Below are 19847 nucleotides of genomic sequence, written 5' to 3' on the forward strand. Positions count from 1 at the left end.
TTCACACTTTTTTGTTAAGTATTCCATTCCACATGTGTTAATTCATAGTTTTGATGCCTTCAATGTGAATCTACAATTTTCAGAGTCATGAAAATAAAGAAAACTCTTTGAATGAGAAGGTGTGTCCAAACGTTTGGTCTATACTGTACATTATGCTGCTCTCGGATTGCATAGCAAAAACCTGGTGACAGACTCCCTTTAATTTCAGATTTTTGTTTTTTAGGATTAAAGCCATGCAGATTGTAAATACCTTGGCCGTCATTGGTGCCCTTCTCATGGGACTAGCTCCTTTGGGACAAGCCCATGCCTTAGTCATTGCGGGTAGACTTATAACTGGTCTTTATTGTGGTAAGTGGATCATTTGTAAACTGCTCATATTTTGAACAAGAAGGTTCAGGGTTTTTTTTATACAAATCACATGTGATTAGGTGTTTTCAGTGTATATGCATAAAATTGAGAAAGCTTCCCTTTACCATAACAAAATGAGCAATCAATTCACACTGCCGCCTATAGAATAGCTTAATGCCTAAAGTATCACTGGTTAACTTGTAATGTTAGAGTGAGTTTTAAGACAGGAGAGAAACGTGCCCGTCCCTTGAGCATAGGTTTTCATAACAGTGATAAACATAGTCATATGCTTTTCAACATTAAAACACTCTAAAAAGCCTGGATTATATCATGTATAATACTTATTTAAAACTAGACATTTTTTTTGAAGTTTTAACGCAAAACTTTGATAAAGAAGAGTTTTTAGCATTACTATACAAAAGAGAATTGGTAAATTAAAGGGAACCTGTCACCAGATTTGGCCCCTATCAGCTATGGCCACCACTAGTAAGCCCCTATGTACTGCATTGTAGAATACTGTATATAAGAGCCCAGGCCACGCTGTATAACATAAAAATCACTTTTATAATACTCACCTGCAGAGCGGTCCAGTCCGATGGGTATCGCTGCTCTCGGTCAGACATTTCCTCTCTACGGCGATCGCCGTCCTCTTTCTGCCCAGCCCGGTGTGGATGACGTATACTATGTCATCCACAGAGGACGGCATTGCGGTTCTGCACAGGTGCCCTTTGATTTGCCCTGCATGAGGAAAGGTTAAAGATCAAAATGTGTCTGCGCATAACCGTAATGGAGGCCTCAGTGGATGACGTAGGACGCGTCATCCACACTGGTCTGAGTAGAAGGAGGACGACGTTCGCCACAGAAAGGATGTGCCGGACTGGAGAGCAGCGACACCCATCTCACCAGACCGCCCCTCTAGTTGAGTATTATAAAAGTGTTTTTTACGTTACACAGAGTGACCTGGGATCTTATATACAGTATTCTGGAATGCTCTATATAAGGGCTAACTGGTGGTGGCCGCAGTTTATAGGGGCCAAATCTGGTGACAGGTTCCCTTTAAGGGGTCGACACAATAACACATCCCCTTTCCATGTGCCATATCAGGAACATTGACATTTAGGATATCTATTGGCCAAAGATAAAGTCTCCTAAATAAAATTCTCTTTGCTCTGTTGGACTCAACCACAGTCTAATAGCCAGACCTTCTTATCTCTAGGCTGGCTTCAGGAGCTGAGTACAAAATTAAACAATTATGCAAAGCTTTTTTACATTGGTTCCAGTTTGGTACTTTTAAGAAGCCGATGTCAGCACCCAGCAAGGTCAGGCAAATACCAGGCCCCAATTGAGGAAGGAAGCTCAATGCTGCTCTCTGCTCTTATTTACGTCCTGTCTCATTCCTTTTGCCCAAGACAATTGGAGAAATCACACAGGAAACAGCTGCTCCAGGAATCCCCATACATTAAAGTGCCGTGGAATATATTTGAGATATGTAAAAAGAGATTATGATGATATATAATGTTTAGGTAGTCCAAGACATAAAATTATGTGTTTGCATGTTTTTACAATGCATAATTAAAAATTGTGAAATTAGAATATGGTAAAGAAAACATTTGTTTTGGATTTTTATCATGATACCTTTTATTTAGGGCTATCATCAGGACTAGTACCCATCTATATAGGTGAAATTTCTCCCACTTCCTTAAGAGGAGCTCTTGGAACATTGCACCAGCTCGGGATTGTGACTGGGATTCTTATCAGTCAGGTAAATTAGAAACAGCTAAATATTTTATAATTACATAAGTAAATAGAATATAAAAATAATATACACAGCATAAATAAATATAATTAAATATTTATTCAGAAAATTGAACATCTATTATGTATTGATATTTATCCATTTACACACCTAAAGGCTAGCCACTCATCTGAATAGCTACCAAGTAATACTACATTTTGGCTGTACTGGCTGCCACTTCTCTGGTATTTACGGTAGATTGTCGGTGATGAGACAGCCTTATGTTATAAAATTTTGCAACCATCACTATGTGTGGATAGAGGCCTCAAGCCAAGATCTTGGCCTAAAGGCCGCTTTACACGCTACGGCATCGCTAGCGATGTCGAGCGCGAAAGCACCCGCCCCCATTGTACATGCGATATCGTGTGATCGCTGCCGTAGCGAACATTATCGCTACGGCAGTGTCACACGCCCATACCTACTCTGCGATGTCGCTGTGACCGGCGAACCGCCTCCTTTCTAAGGGGGCGGTTCGTTCAGCGTCACAGCAGCGTCACCGAACCGCCACCCAATAGAAGCGGAGGGGCGGAGATGAGCGGGACGTAACATCCCGCCCAACTACTTCCTTCCTCATTGCGGCCGGCCACAGGTAAGGTGAGGTTCCTCGTTCCTGCGGTGTCACACACAGCGATGTGTGCTGCCGCAGGAGCGACGAACTACTTCGTACACCAAGCAGCAGCGATATTCGAGAATAGGGGGGCATGTCACCGATGAGCGATTTTGACTGTTTTTGTGACGATTCAAAATCGCTCATAGGTGTCACACGCAAAGACATCGCTAAAGCGACCGAATGTGCGTCACAAATTCCGTGACCCCAACGAGATCGCTTGAGCGATATCGCAGCGTGTAAAGCGGCCTTAAGATTTAGTTTAAAGTCCATAACCCACTTTCTGGAGTTCTACATCAGATCATTGTGTGCATCTCAAAGCTTAATGACAATGTACAAATAAAAAGAAACTATATTGTTTATGTAAAATGATAATGAAAATATATGTACATCTATTTGTGGTATGTGTAGTGTTGTAGTGCTACATTGTTTGCCACCTCAATATTACAATAAATAGTCTTACATTACGGACAGTTTTTATATTTCTATGCCTGTAACTATGATTCTACTGATGCGATATACAATCATTGTGATAGTAAAGACTCAATGTTGCTTCATTTTAGATTGTTGGCTTAGACTTTATCTTGGGCAGCAAGGATTTATGGCCTGTCCTTCTAGGTCTTTCTGGTGTTCCAGCTGTGATCCAGACAATTTGTCTGTTCTTTTGCCCAGAGAGCCCGAGATATGCCTACATCAAACTTGGAAGAGAAGAAGTTGCCAAAAGAAGTAAGTGATGTTCATCCTATAAACAATTTTTTTTATTACAAAATAAAAAAAGTAAATACTGTCTAGTGACAATCCAAATAAGTATATGATATACTATCAAGGATATGGAGCAGAAGACCCTGGTGGACCTATCTAGGCTTGCACAACCTCGATCTTCCTACAAAGCGTTCCATCTATCAAGTTGCCATGGCTCGAGATCGAGCTGAAGGCTGTCAAAAACAAAACCCCAAAAAATTCCATTAATATTGCACTTTTCAAAAAGACTCTTCAGAGAGGAAGATGGCTTGAACTCTTGTGCCACATATTGGAAGGAGGAATCCTAAAAGTCAACATCAACTCTTTAACGAGCTTTCTCATGTGACATGGAATAAGAAGCCAAACCAGAAACTGCATTCACAGTCATGTTTTGGGTTATATGACCTTCCACGGTGCAAAGCAGGAGATCTGATTTGGCTACGTGAAAGACCTCTGACTGGAGGTATAAAGCAAATATGTCTCCTTGCATATATAATTCCTAGAGGAGCATTGCATGGCCTCTAAAGGCCGCTTTACACGCTACGACATCGCTAGCAATTGCTAGCGATGTTGAGCGCGAAAGCACCCGCCCCCATCGTACATGCGATATCGTGTGATCGCTGCCGTAGCGAACATTATCGCTACGGCAGCGTCACACACACATACCTGCTCTGTGACGACGCTGTGACCGGCGAACTGCCTCCTTTCTAAGGGGGAAGTTCGTTCAGCGTCACAGCGACGTCACAGCAGCGTCACCGAACCGCCTCCCAATAGAAGCGGAGGGGCGGAGATGAGCGGGACGTAACATACCGCCCACCTCCTTCCTTCCTCATTGCGGGCGGCCGCAGGTAAGGTGAGATTCCTCATTCCTGCGGTGTCACACATAGCGATGTTTGCTGCCGCAGGAGCGACGAACTACTTCGTACACCGAGCAGCAGCGATATTCGAGAATAGGGGGGCATGTCACCGATGAGTGATTTTGACTGTTTTTGCGACGATTCAAAATCGCTCATAGGTGTCACACGCAAAGACATCGCTAAAGCGACCGGATGTGCGTCATAAATTCCATGACCCCAACGAGATCGCTTGAGCGATGTCGCAGCGTGTAAAGCCACCTTTAGTCTCCTTACGCTGACTTGGCACTCACAACGAAGAGAAATGTTTCCTCTTAAATATCCTATATTTCACTTTTTTCATGTTTTAATGTGGAACATGGTTTAACCACAAAGTAATGGGATGCATGACTCCCTCCTTATTGCAGATGTCAGGTAAAACTAAAGGGGGCTTTACACGCTACGATATCGTTAATGTTTGGTCGCCGGGGTCAAGTTGTTAGTGACGCACATCCGGCGTCATTAACGATATCGCAGCGTGTAATACTTACCAGCGACCTTAGGCGACCTCAAAAATGGTGAAAATCGTTCACCATGGAGAGGTCGTCCCAAAGTAAAAAATCGGTAAGGGTTGTTTAGCGTTGTGGTTCATCGCTAATGCGGCAGCACACATCGCTATGTGTGACACCGCATGAGCGAGGAACGTCTCCTTACCTGCCGCCGGCCCCAATGCGGAAGGAAGAGGTGGGCGGGATGTTACGTCCTGCTCATCTCCGCCCCTCTGCTTTGATTGGCCGGCCGCTTAGTGACGTTGCGGTGACGTCGCTGTGATGCCGAACGTCCCTCCCCCTTGAAGGAGGGATTGTTCAGCAGTCACAGCGACGTCGCCGATCAGGTAAGTATGTGTGACGCTGAGTAGCGATAATGTTCGCTACGGCAGCGATCACAAACAATCACATGCGCGATGGGGGCGGGTACTTACACGGTCGCTATCGCTAGAAATTGCTAGCGATATCGCTACCATGTAAAGGCCCCTTAAAGGGTACTTTACACACTGCGACATCGCTAGCGATCCCGTTAGCGATGTGAAATTCTAGATCGCAAGTGCAATCTTCTGAGATCGCAAGGTCAGGCATTTTGGATTTCAACATGCCCAATCTTTTTACTCTTCCACAGATATAAACTGACAGCAATGGTGTCTGACAGCAGTTTATTTCCCTCTACCTTTTGAGAACACACGCATGTTGGTTGACCTAAGCGTCCATCTGAAAGGCAGTAGCTATCTATGGGGCATGGCCACATCAGGATGAATGAATACATATAATTCTAAGCACGGCATATAGAAAAGGATACAGTTTTTGTTGTAGAATTCTGCTTTTACTAGAGTCATTCAGCACTCACATATTGTGGAAGAAAGAACTGTTTGACTTGGGACATAAGCCGGCAGCTCTTGTATACCCCCCAGAACTGTGTTCTTTTCTCCATATTACCATAGGTTTTAATTTTCCTCTTTTAGTTCATCATAATAACTTGTAATATGACACGATACCTATTATCACATGTAACAAATTGATGTAAGAGTATTTCATGTGAATTATTCTTTGGATGAACTAATAAGAGTCATTAATCTCAAATGGTCAGGTAGTAATCAGTATTATCAGTTTCGATGCCATTGTGTCCTAACATAAAACATGAATTATAGAAATGTTATACTTGTATATTAGGCAGGAATGTATTGATATTTCTATGATTTTTTTTCTAAGAAAGGCATTGGCCATTTTTTTTAGGCACATTGTTTTCCAATAAACCTGTATTCCACTGATGGTCTCACAGAGCAATGATATGAAATTTGATTTTCCAAATCTAAAATTGGATTAATATTGTTGACCATGTAAGTCAGGCTAATATTTATTTTGGTTATGGCAAATATAAGGCTTCACACAGGTAACAAATTTGTTTGACATGGAGTCTATGATGAGTCTCGACTGCAGTGCTTCTTCTGCTTGGATGTCATAATGAAGGCTGCAGCCAATCTGCCACTACTGATTGACTGCAGCAGTCATGTACATTGTTTATGTCATGAATACCCAGGGCTGAGAGTAGAGGAAATCGAGCCGGACAGCTATGTATTCAGTTTTTTTAATTTATCCAGCACACTGGGCCAATTAAAAAGTGTTTGGGCGGTGGAGAACCCTTTGAAGGTAGTCTTTATGATGAGAAATAAAACTTCTGATCAGGAAATATGTTTGAAAATGAACAGTAAAATGGAAAATCAGAGGAAATCATATTGGAGTAGCCCTGAGTTTCAATCTTAAATAGGTGGTTTAGACACCAACTTCTTACTTGAAGCAATCTGGTTCTTCTTGACTTCTTGAACCCTAGACTTTGCTGGGATACAGAATCCCTTAACATTGGTTAAAAGTTAACAAAGATAAGATACAATAAGGTAATGCTAGAAAACAAGCCATTACCTGACAGAACAAATATATCGATTTACTTCAGCTAGATTTGTGTAGTTCTAGCCATGACACACTTTGTATTGTGACCATGACATTACTGTGTGTGAAAACCTAATCTTTATTCATTTTCCTGACAAGCCACTTGATGATTTGACCGACGCAATCTATTTAGTACGCCACTTGCCGCAGACCACGTGGCTGCTATAGAGTCCATGAGACAGTGGCTGTATGCCTCCCTACCCTGCGTCCCAATTTTAATGATATCTGTGTCTGCAATGGTGGAGCAGGGAGCAGTCAGCAGCTTGCTCCACCATTCCATCTACGTGCCTGAGTTTCAACCTCAGTATACACCCGCCACATACTGGAGCAGCACACCATGTGCTAGGTGAGCATTTTTTATTACATTGAGCAGGCACATTTTTCTGCGAAATATGATGAGGGGCACTGTGAGGGCATCAGACTGTAAACACTGGGAGGTATCATATTGTAATAAAGGATTTGAAGTGCTGTATCAGGGTTCTGTAGGAGAATCGTACTGTGTTGGGGTACTGTGAGGTCCTCCTAATGTAGTGAGGGCATTGTGGGGGCACAATGCCTTACTTTACTGATAGCATTGTAAAGGCTCAATACCTTACCTTATTGAGGGCAGCATAATGTGTGTGAGATGCGACTATGGGGACAATGTACTGTATGGAGGAATATTACAGTTTTGGCATTAAATTGTGCAAATAAGGTGCACTGTAGTTGTAAAATATGTGGGAAAATTCACTGTGCAGATATTCTACGGTTTAAAGGAAGCTTCTTTGGGGCATCATACTGTGTGAAGGAACATCATGGGGCATCATACTGTGTGAAAGAACATCATGGCAGTGACATACTATGCTGAGAGTCATCATACTGTGTGGACATCATTAAAGGGGTATTGTAGTGTATGGAGACACTAAGGAGCATCCCTAGGGCAATAAAAATCAATTATTTGGTGGTGCTGTGGCCCGGTCAAATTGTTTGTTTTTGGGAGAGTGTGAACCGCATAAATTCTATTTATGCCCCTGTTATTTTCATTTTCTTTTAAAAAATCAAGTCAATTAGAAATAGTTAAACATATACATATTTCTAATCAAAGGTAACTGGATCATGCCCAGTGTCATTTGAAGGGCTCATGGAGAATTGTCTGATAGGTGTCTTCCCTTTGCTCTCTGTGAATAATATACATTATTACTGCCCATACAAATATGGTGCAAGTAGAGGGAGGATATGTCGCAGGCGGGGAGGATGCCGCCGCTCTGCGCTCGCTAACGCTCGGGTCTGGCGCTGCTGCGGCTGCTGCTGCTTGGTGGCTCGAGCGGTGGGCCGGATCCGGGGACTCGAGCGCCGCTCCTCGCCCGTGAGTGAAAGGGGTGGTTGATTTGGGGGATTTAGTCCGTGACGCCACCCACGGGTTGTGGTGAAGGTAGCCACCACCGCTGCTGGTGACGGGGATCCCGGGAGCGATGGTAGGGAGCAGCTGGGATGTTGTTTTCCCCCTCCGTGGGTAGGGGTCTGTGGTCCTGGGGCCCGGTGGTGTGACGGGGAGGCAGGGTTGGTGAGGTGCAGGGTTGCAGGGACAGCGCAGCGCGGTGCCAGATGGCACTGGTGTACTCACTCAGCAACAGATGCACCAAGGCTCCGGTAAACCAAACGGCTGGATGGACGGGTCCCGCAGCCGGCTGTAGTGTCTCTCCCCGGACAGGTGATGGCGGCTGTCTTTCCCTGCACCTTTCTGTACTTGTTTGACTACGGTGGATCCCCAACGGTAGTCCGCTCCCCGGTGTATGGATGCCGGAGGAGCCCGTTTGCCCGCAGGCGCTTGCCCTTGGGTCCCTAGCCTTAGGTGGTTGCTGTATACCCTCACGGTGTGGGCGGTTGCCTTCTATCGGGTATTTGGCTGTTAAGAAACCCCTGGGGTTCCTATCACATTCGGATTTGACTGTTGACGGCGACTCCAAGCCTAGTCGGGGTCCGATGGTCCTGCCTGTGTGTGCTGGCTTCACTTCGCTCCCCGGTCGGTACCGGAGGGCCAATGCCTGACCCCGGTCCTATGGTTCCGTGTTGATTCACCACTCCTGCAGACGGCCACCAACGTCTGCCAACCTTGTTGTTAGTGCCTGGGCCCCAAACTCAGACACTCTTCACTTCAACCTCCTCTACTGAACTCCTGAACTGTTCTGTCACTTTTCCCGCCTCCAGGCCTGTGAACTCCTCGATGGGTGGGGCCAACTGCTTGGCTCCGCCCCACCTGGTGTGGACATCAGACCCTGGAGGGAGGCAACAAGGGTTTTGTGTTTGGCTAATGTTACTGTCTAGTGGGGGTGGGGGTGTGTGTTACCTGTGACGACCTGGCTAGTCCAGGGCGCCACATTCCCCCTTGGTGAAATGCAGACCGTCCACGGGCTGCCCTTCCATCACCGGTTTTATTTTTTTTTTCAAAACTGTAAAAACATAAATAACATGTAAACATTTCAAACATAAGCATTTTTGTTAGGTCACTTGAACGTTGCACATATAAAAACACTTTTAATAATAACGGACGGACGGATGTCTTCCGCTCTCCCACCCAAGCAACCTAGCCCTGATGCTGCCCCTAAGAAGTGGGCAGGACCCCTTGACCCCAGTCCAGGTTCAGGCTGCCTGAGCGGGAACGGGTACGGTTACTCGCACCCGACTGTCACTTCAGGGGACCCCACGTCCAGGGGGACCCCTGACCCCCGGAGGATGGCCACCGGTCCTGGTGGTGGCCGGGCCCCAGCCTGCTCTGCTGCGGGCCCTTCCTCCAATCTGCCTCTCCGGAGGCGGCAACGGTTTCCATCCCACAAAACTATTTACAAGCCCACCAGTTCGTGGGTGGCCTGCCAGTTCTCGGCCATGTTCATGAGTAGTTCCTCATGTGGGTGGTAAAAACACACAGAGTCCCTCCGGGGACAACTTGCCGGCAACGGCCGGGATAATCACTGTAGCTAATCAGATGAAAAACTCGGTTGATTTTTGTCATTCATTCTGCTGAGGGGACAACTTTATGCAACGGCGGACCGCTGCCACTATTGCTCACTTCCGTACTCCTCACCCGGCTCCAGGTGAAGAAGCACGGGTTCCAGCCCCTCCAGTGCACGGCAGGCGCAACGAGGAAGAGCTGCCCGGTATCCATTATTTCCGCTCCGAGGGATGTAAGTGGCCTCCATGTCATACAAGCCGAAGACTCCCTCCTCCTCCGAGACAGGCACCGTGTCAGCCCCCGAGCCGCTGTCATCTGACTCCAGGGGGTTAATGGTGGGATCTGGTAGGTCGGTAACGGTTTCCAGCTGAGCCCAGACTCGTGGCTCCTCAGTGGCAGGTGACCCGTCGTCAGCTGGTGTACGGAGGCCCGCCCTCGGTTCTTCTAAGTCACCCGCTCCAGCTATTGATTGGCTGGCTTCCTCTCGGGCCTCCGGGCCATGGCGGGACAAAACGGACTCCGCCACCTCCATCGGGGACGGTGGCCTGAGTGGGGTTGTATGGGCGGTCAGCACAGGCGATGGAGCGGGCCCTGCTGGGGCCAGGGGTAGACCGGGTCCTTCAGCCGCAGCGGCCGGTCCTTTAGGGACACAAGGGCGTGGGTCACTCACCAGCTTCTCTAGCATGGCCTCTATTTCATGCGCCCGCACGACCGCAGCCAGCTCCTCCATCTCAGCGGTCCAGCGATCTAGCAGGTCCCGTACTTGGGCCCGGTTACGGCAGCACAACAGCATCACTTGGGTATTCAGCCAAGCCGCCGTCCCTGGGGCAGGCTCCGGAGAATCAGGCCTCTCAGGTGGTGCGGATATGTTGCAAGCTGCTTCCAGGAACCGGGTATTTTTGCAGAGTCCTGGCGTCCCCGCTTTTATAGCCTCGGCTACATTAGGCAGACACACAGCTGCCCCCCCTTGGTTCTCTTCAGCACTTCCGCTTGTTGGGGGCGGGGCTTCGCTTTTGCACCTTCCCTGATCGGAGAAGATGCTTGAGCGGGAGATTTTCGCGCCAAAGATGGCGGCGCTTCAAAATTTTTGGCCGGACGCCGCCGGTGGAGATCACAAGGCGCACTTCTACTGGTAAGTAGGTGGGTTCTATCCTGTTTGTGACGCCAAGATGTCGCGGGCGGGGAGGACACCGCCGCTCTGCGCTCGCTAACGCTCGGGTCCGGCGCTCCTGTGGCTTCTGCTGCTTGGTGGCTCGAGCGGTGGGCCGGATCCGGGGACACGAGCGGCGTTCCTCGCCCGTGAGTGAAAGGGGTGGTTGGTTTGGGGGATTTAGTCCGTGACGCCACCCACGGGTTATGGTGAAGGTAGGTACCACCGCTGCTGGTGACGGGGATCCCGGGAGCGATGGTAGGGAGCAGCTGGGATGTTGTTTTCCCGCTCCGTGGGTAGGGGTCGGTGGTCCCGGGGCCCGGTGGTGTGACGGGGAGGCAGGGTTGGTGAGGTGCAGGGTTGCAGGGACAGCGCGGCGCGGTGCCAGATGGCACGGGTGTACTCACTCAGTGAGAGATGCACAAAGTCCTCGGTAAACCAAACGGCTGGATGGACGGGTCCCGCAGCCGGCTGCAGTGTCTCTCCCCGGACAGGTGATGGCGGCTGTCTTTCCCTGCACCTTTCTGTACTTGTTTGACTACGGTGGATCCCCAACGGTAGTCCGCTCCCCGGTGTATGGATGCCGGAGGAGCCCGTTTGCCTGCAGGCGCTGGCCCTTGGGTCTCTAGCCTTAGGCGGTAGCTGTATACCCTCACGGTGTGGGCAGTTGCCTTCTATCGGGTCTTTGGCTGTTAGGAAACCCCTGGGGTTCCTATCACGCTCGGATTTGGCTGTTGACGGCGACTCCAAGCCTAGTCGGGGTCCGATAGCCCTGCCTGTGTGTGCTGGCTTCACTTCGCTCCCCGGTCGGTACCGGCGGGCCAACGCCCGACCCCGGTCCTACGGTTCCGCGTTGATTCACCACTCCTGCAGATGGCCACCACCGTCTGCCAACCTTGTTGTTAGTGCCTGGGCCCCAAACGCAGTCACTCTTCACTTCAACCTCCTCCACTGAACTCCTGAACTGTTCTGTCACTTTTCCCACCTCCAGGCCTGTGAACTCCTCGGTGGGTGGGGCCAACCGCTTGGCTCTGCTTGGCACCTGGTGTGGACATCAGACCCTGGAGGGAGACAACAAGGGTTTTGTGTTTGACTAATGTTACTATCTAGTGGGGATGGGGGGGGGGGGTGTTACCTGTGACGACCTGGCTAGTCCAGGGCGCCACAGATACACCCATTGGACATTTCTTAACTGTGCAAATTGCAGAGGACATCACTTAAGATTTAAAAAGGTTTTCCCACGAGCGCAGCTCATTTTAATCAATAGATCTTGTAATAATAAAAATTTCCACAATTGGATGTGTTAAAAAAAAAATTTCCTGTGCTGATATAATGTTATATACTGTATGTGTCCCTGCTATGTACTGTGTAATAGCTGTATGGGACTGTGAAGTGACATAATCAAATCATACCACAGCTCCTGGCCCGGGGAGGAAGTAAAAAGAGTATAGAGACATTTTTTAAAAACAGGCTGAGAAATGCTTTACCTCACAAAAAGAACCTGCTGTGATCCCATGCTCTGCTATCTGTATACTCTATTTTGCTCTTTCCCTTGCTCCAGAGCTGTGCTATGATAAGACCATGTTCTTGTAAGGTCAGACACGGCCATTACACAGTATGTAGCAGGGGCACATATAAAAGATTATCTCAGAACAGGAATATTTTATTTAAATACATCCAATTGTGGAACTTATTATTATTCTAAAATCAACTTTAAAATTAACTTTGTTAGTGGGAAAACACCTTTATATTAAAATTTTTATTAAATAAATAGTACACAAGAAAATAAGTAACTTTGTAATATACAGTGGCATGCAAACGTTTGGGCACCCCTTGTCAAAATTATTATTGTGAACAATTAAGCAAATTGAAGATGAAATGATCTCTAAAAGGCATACAGTTAAAGATGATACATTTCCTTTGCATTTAAGGGGCGGAAAAACAATTATTTTCATCTTTTACATTTTTAAATTGACAAAAAATTAAAATTAGCTGATGCGAACGTTTGGGCACCTAAATGGTTAGTACCTAGTAGCAACCGCTTTGACAAGTATCACAGCTTGTAAATTCTTTTTGCATCCAGCCAAGAGTCTTTCAATTCCTGTTTAAAGAATTTTCATCCATTCTTCCTTGGGAAAGTCTACCAGTTCTGTGAGATTTCTGGGTCGGCTTGCATGCACTGTTCTTTTGAGGTCTAGCCAGGTGACTGTGAGGGCCATTGTAAAACCTTGAGCTTCCACCTTTTGAGGTAGTCTATTGTGGATTTTGACATGTGTTTAGGATCATTATCCATTTGTAAAAACTATCCTCTTTTCAACTACAGCTTTTTTTACAGCAAATTTTCTGTAAGTTCTGCTGATAAGGTTGCTAGAAAGGCAAATCAGAACCTCTGCATGACTGCAAAAGACCTTCAGGAAGATTTAGCAGACTCTGGAGTTGTGGTACATTGTTCTTGTGGTGAACTACCACTAGGAGTCACCAGAAGCACTTAGTGACGGGGAAGTCCATCAAACCGGAGGTCAGGAGCCAGAAGGTCATGTATGGAACACAGGGATGAAGCAAAGCCGAGGTCAGAGAACAAGCCGGAGGTCAGAAGTCAGGAAGTCACGTAAGGTACCCTGGGAAAAGCGGAGCCAAAGTCGGAGCATAAGCCGGAGGTCATGAGCCAGGGAACAACGTCAGAGTCAGGCACATGGGAGGAGAGGGAAAACAACAGGTCCGGGGTAGGAAGACAAGATCAAAGCACAAACAGGAGCCAGAGCACTTACTGCAGGCAGGTACTATGACTGCCGATGTCCTGGGTGAGGTTGCTCCATAATGAAGCAGAGCAATCACCCGGAACGAGCTGCCTGGAAAGAGGCCCCTCCCAACACTAGTGCAGGAACCGAGCATGAGAACCACCTGTCCACTGGCACAAAATACAAAACAGAACACCAGCTCTGCTGGAGAGCAAAGCACCACAGATCAGAACCATGACAGTTCTACTGTTCAGAGGAACCTGCACAAATGTGGTCTCATGGAAGAGTCATCAGAAGAAAACATCTCCTGCGTCCTTACCGTAAAATTCAGTGTCAGAAGTATGCAAAATAACATCTAAACAAGCCTGATGCATTTTGTAAACAAGTCCTGTGAACTGATGAGGTTAAAATAGACCTTTTTGGCTACAACGGTCAGAGGTATGTGTGGAGAAAAAAGGGCACAGAATTTCAGGATAAGAAAATAACCCCAACCATTAAGCATGGGGTTGATCAGTCTTTGGGGTCGTGCTACAGCCAATGGCTTGGGGAACATTTCACGGGTAGAGGACAGAATGAAATTTCATTGCAAATATAACACTATCTGTAAAAAAGTGAAAGCTGAAAAGATGATGGCTTCTACAAATGGATAATGATCCTAAACACATATCATTTTCACTACTTCATGTAGATAAATTTAACTTTGATAAAGGGAAGAAAAAAGAAGAAAGGAAAAAAGAAAAGGAGGAAAAGGGTAGATGGCAGTTAATTTTACAGACTTTTGTACATTGGTTACAGGCTTTTGCGATACTACAAGTGTGATAGACGCAAAGACATGCGCTTTGTTGTTATTAAAATGTGATAGGAGAGGTGCATCACACCTACAGAGGTCAGACTTGGTTGAGGGTATGACAAGAAGTTTAGGCAGAGGAAAGCAGTGCTCCTCAGTATCCGTAGGGATCATAAAGATATAGGCTTATGATTGAAAGTTATGGCACTGGCGCGTTTTGGACATACCTTTCATGGTGGGGCCAGTACATTCAGCCAACTTGCGGCAATGGGGGCCTCAGCACAGACTTGCATCATTGAATCAAACCTTGAAATTTGTTGTCAGTTTAATAAAGGCCAATATAATTTTCGGGTCAACTGTAAATTCAAACACCAGTGCTCCTCATGTGCTGGGACATCCCACTGAGACGTTTGTTGTTTCAAAAAGGGGAAAGGAAATTCCAGGACAATTTTGGAAAATGGACAGCCTCTAGTGAGCCTTCTCAGGATAGTCCCTTATCTAAATAGATATCTTAATCGCGATATGGTTTTGTTGTTGGAAAGGAGTTTCCAGTTTGGTTTTAAGATCCCCTTTTTGTCTCATGAGGTTCCATTTAAGCTCAAGAATTTGAAGTCTGCTTATGAACATGCCACAGAGGTAACTCAACAAATTCAATCTGAGGTTGCTTGTGGGCGGCTGGTTTGTGCTTTTGACTCTCCTCCTTTATCTAATTTGGTAGTTTAACCATTGGGGGTGTTGCCAAAAGAGGAGCCTAACATGTTTCAGCTCATCAACATTTCTCTTTCGAGAAGGGATTTTCAGTGAATGATGGTATTGACCCAGGGCTTTGCTCTGTTATTTATACCTCTTTTGATGAAGCTGCTAAGTGGGTAAGGATTTATACGGAGCCTCCGTTCGACGAACCGAACTCGAACACTAGGGGGGTGGCTCATCTCTATGTGATTCAGTTGAATTATGGGTGTGTTGCTCAAAAACAGATCATATTTTTCGGACTATAAGATGCATCGGACCATAAGACGCACCCTGGTTTTAGAGGAGGAAAATAGGAAAATAAAATTTTAAGCAAAAAATGTGGTCATGACACACTGTTATGGGGCGAGGATCTGCTGCTGACACTGTTATGGGGGTAATGTCCCCAAATTCTCTACTAAGATACCCCATCCTGGTAATGATCCTCCTGCCTTGTATATGATCCCCATCCTTGTATATATGTTCCCCATCCTGGTATATATTCCCATCCTGCTATATACTGTCATCATCATATAGCCCCCATCCTGCTACATAGAGCCATCCTGGTATATGCCCTTATCCTGGTATATACCCCCAACCTGCTATATACCCCCATCCATCCTGCTATATACCTCCATCCATCCTGCTATATATCCCCCATCCATCCTGCTATATATCCCCATCCATCCTGCTATATATCCCCATCCATCCTGCTATATACCCCCATCCATCCTGATATATACTCCCATCCATCCTGATATACACCCCCATACATCCTAGTATATGGCCGCATCCTGCTATATACCCCCATTCTGCTATATGGCCTGTATCTTGTGGCACACAAAAAATAAACATTTACACTCACCTTTCCTCGCTCCACGCAGCATCGCTTCTCCTGCCAGTGCCGGCAGCAGCGCCGTTGTCTGCAGCATTGCTCGTCCTCCTGTCTGCCTTTCAGCTGACCTGTGTGGAGACTAGCGCTGCACAAAGTGATGACGTCATCGCTGTGCTCACCACCCTCTACACAGATCAGCTGGCCGGCAGACAGGAGGAGATCGCGATGCTGCAAACAACGGTACCAGGTAAGTATACTTATTCACTGCTCCCCGCGCTGATGATGGTGCGCGGGGAGCAGTGAATATAGCTGCACATGATCACTCCAGGCTGTAGTTGCCAGGGGTGATCATGCGGGCCGGCTGTTAATTATGTGCGCATCCCCCCCGCCCATCATCCTGCCAACCTGTCAGCGTCGGCTTCAGCGCTGAGAGATGATGGGCGGGAGGATGGGCGTGCATATGAAATGAGCGGGCCCACGTGGTCACGGCAGGCTGCTACAGCCTGCTCATGTCACCGATGAACCGCTCCACCGCAGCACCCTCATTCCCCGCAGCCACATTCAGACTATAAGATGCACCCCCCACTTTCCCCCAACATTTGGGGGGAAAAAGTGCGTCTTATAGACCTCCAAGGTCTAAGAGCCATGTGCTTGACAAGCGTCTGGTGTGCGCTTTAAAGAACCTTTGTATTTTTCCTGACTCAGAGATGGTATACTTTTGTGGCTTATCTTTAAAAATATTCTTTGTATTTTAAAAAAGTTTTTCATTTAAAGCTGTGTTTTTATGGAACCGTGAAGCTGGATCATTCCTTTGTTCAACTGTGCCTCAGACACTGAACAGCAGCGGTATCCCGTGCTTCAACACCGCCAGGAGTGCAGACGAGCTGGATATTTGTTTCTTTGCACTTGTATACCTTTCAGCACCAAATCTGCATCTTTTGGCAAAAAATGAACAAAACCGATTTTGACTCTGTTTCAGAATGGGTTTCTGCCAGGAGATGCAGGTCTGTGAACTCGGTGATCTAACCTGTGGAGAGGTCACTGAGTTTAATAAAGTCACCTGAGGTCAGTTTACCTGCAGTCACAGGTGGAGGACTCTGCCTCAAGTCCACAGCATGCGGTCATGTTCTGTGCCCGTGTGTTGTGATTTCAGTAATGTAGCAGAGCTGGAATCGTTGTGGTACCTTGTGTGGATTACATCAGAACTGGATGTTTTGAGGGTTAATAAAGGGGGGAAAGAGGGTGTTTTTTTTGTATTTTATTTCAAAGAAAGCATTTTTTTCGTTTTATCTTCTATTTATTTTTACTTGTTGATTAGTAATGGGGGAGGTTTCATAGACTCCTCCCATTACAAATCTAGGGCTTAGTGGCAGCTGTGAGCTGTCATTAACCCATTATTACCCTGATTGAGTCTGCAACAGGGCAATCTGGATGAGTAGAATAAAGTTTCAGGATTGTCACATCTAATGGATGTGACAATCCTGGGTCGCTGCAGGCTGCTATTTTTAACCTAGGAGCCAAATAGCCATTGGTCCTCCCCAGCCTGCGAACACCAGCGCCCACCTGTCAGCTTTGTCATAGCTGGGTATCAAAATTGCAAAATTGGGGGGGAGCGCACACTGATTTTTAAAATTATTTAAATAGTTAAAACAAAAGCCGCATGCGGTCCTTTTTATTTGATACATAGCCAAGATAAGTACATGGGTGGGGGCTGCAGCCTGTAGCCGTATGCATTATCTGTGCTGGATATTATAATATGTGGGGACCCTATGCCAATTTTATTTATTTTTACACTATAGGGACGCAGACAGCGCCTGTGATTGACAGTAGTAAGTAGTAAGACACGCTGTCACACAGGGTGGGGGTGCTTCTGACTGCAACCAATCAGAGATGTCGGGATTGTTGGTGGGCAGGGGTATGAAGTATAATCAGCGGTCCCGGAAGTGGTGTGGGCAGCCCGGAAGTAGTGTTACAGCCGTGCAGGAGACTCTTGTTAGTATAACGTGCCTGCTTTCTCCTTTTTTTTTTTTCTTCCCCTTTATTTATTTTTAATTACCCGAGTTTCTGGATTCAGATTGTTACCCAGAGTTCCCTGAGAACTCCAGGACCGGCACTCGGGTACTTTTGAACCCGTGCATATCCTGACTTTTACAGTTTGGGTCCGCCTAGCACTAGTAGTCTCATGTTCAAAGCTGTAGTAGATGGTGAGATATGGAGCCTGAAAGTCAAAAGTTGCAAACATTGTTACCCTTTGTTTCATCGTTGTATCTGAAAAAAGATAAAAATAAAATCAAACTTATTTAATTTTGTAATACTTTGCAGTACTAATGATGTGCTTATGGTATTAACATATACAGTGGAGAAAAAAGTATTTAGTCAGCCACCAATTGTGCAAGTTCTCCCACTTAAAAAGATGAGCGAGGCTTGTAATTGACATCATAGGTAGACCACAACTATGAGAGACAAAATGAGAAAACAAATCCAGAAAATCACCTTGTCTGATTTGGCATTTTTTATTTGCAAGTATTTGGTCAATAACAAAAGTTCATCTCAATATTTTGTTATATATCCTTTATTGGCAATGACAGAGGTCAAACATTTTTTGTAAGGGTACCTTCACACTTTAGCGATGCAGCAGTGATCCGACCAGCGATCTGACCTGGTCAGGATCGCTGCTGCATCGCTACATGGTCGCTGGTGAGCTGTCAAACAGGCAGATCTCACCAGCGACCAGTGACCAGCCCCCAGCCAGCAGCGACGTGCAAGCGACGCTGCGCTTGCACGGAGCCGGCGTCTGGAAGCTGCAGACACTGGTAACTAAGGTAAACATCGGGTATGGTTACCCGATGTTTACCTTAGTTACCAGCTCACACCGCTTAACTTAGCGTGTGCAGGGAGCAGGAGCCGGCACTGGCAGCGTGAGAGCTGCGGAGGCTGGTAACGAAGGTAAATATCGGGTAACCACCTTGGTTACCCGATGTTTACCTTGGTTACAGCTTACCGCAGGCTGTCAGACGCCGGCTCCTGCTCCCTTCACATTCAGGATTGTTGCTCTCTCGCTGTCACACACAGCGATGTGTGCTTATCAGCGGGATAGCAACAATAAAAAAACGAACCAGCACTGTGTGTAACAAGCAGCGATCTCACAGCAGGGGCCAGATCGCTGCTCAGTGTCACACGCAGCGAGATCGCTAATGAGGTCACAAAAAACGTGACTCAGCAGCCAACTCAGTAGCGATCTCGCTGTGTGTGAAGTACCCCTAAGTCTTCACAACGTTGGCACACACTGTTTGTGGTATGTTGGCCCATTCCTCCATGCAGATGTCCTCTAGAGCAGTGATGTTTTGGGCCTGTCGCTGGGCAACACAGACTTTCATCTCCCTCCAAAGGTTTTCTATGGGGTTGAGATCTGGAGGCTAGCTAGGCCACTCCAGGACCTTCATATGCTTCTTAGGAAGCCTCTCCTTCGTTGCCCTGGTGGTGTGCTTAGGATCATTATCATTCTGAAAGACCCAGACACGTTTCATCTTCAATGCCCCTGTGAGAGCCAGAAATCTTGCATGTTTTTAGATGACTAAATACTTATTTTCCACCATATTTTGCAAATAAAATCTTGCAAAATCAGATAAGGTGATTTTCTGGATTTGTTTTCTCATTTAGTCTCTCATAGTTGTGGTATACCTATGATGTCAATTACAGGCCTCTCTCATCTTATTAAGGGGTAGAACTTTCACAATTGGTGGCTGACTAAATACTTTTTTTCCCCCACTGTATTTGTTGTTGTTTATTAAATGTTCTTCCCAATAATATAAGATTGACCATAATTACTGAGTTGATACGTATGTGGTCATGCATGG

The 19847-nt window shown here is 46.5% G+C and overlaps 1 protein-coding gene across 1 annotated transcript in view; it reads left to right on the forward strand.

Annotated features, from left to right (window-relative positions):
- The window catches only part of SLC2A2 (solute carrier family 2 member 2), a 127930-nt gene that overhangs the window by 71414 nt on the left and 36669 nt on the right, over window positions 1-19847 (forward strand). The window contains exons 4-6 of the mRNA XM_075340627.1: window positions 224-348; window positions 1995-2110; window positions 3314-3476. Coding sequence (XP_075196742.1) covers window positions 224-348; window positions 1995-2110; window positions 3314-3476 — 404 coding nt within the window. The remainder of the gene's footprint in view (window positions 1-223; window positions 349-1994; window positions 2111-3313; window positions 3477-19847) is intronic.

The sequence above is a fragment of the Anomaloglossus baeobatrachus genome, chromosome 3 (assembly GCF_048569485.1).
Source record: "Anomaloglossus baeobatrachus isolate aAnoBae1 chromosome 3, aAnoBae1.hap1, whole genome shotgun sequence".
In the NCBI taxonomy this organism is placed as follows: Eukaryota; Metazoa; Chordata; class Amphibia; order Anura; family Aromobatidae; genus Anomaloglossus; species Anomaloglossus baeobatrachus.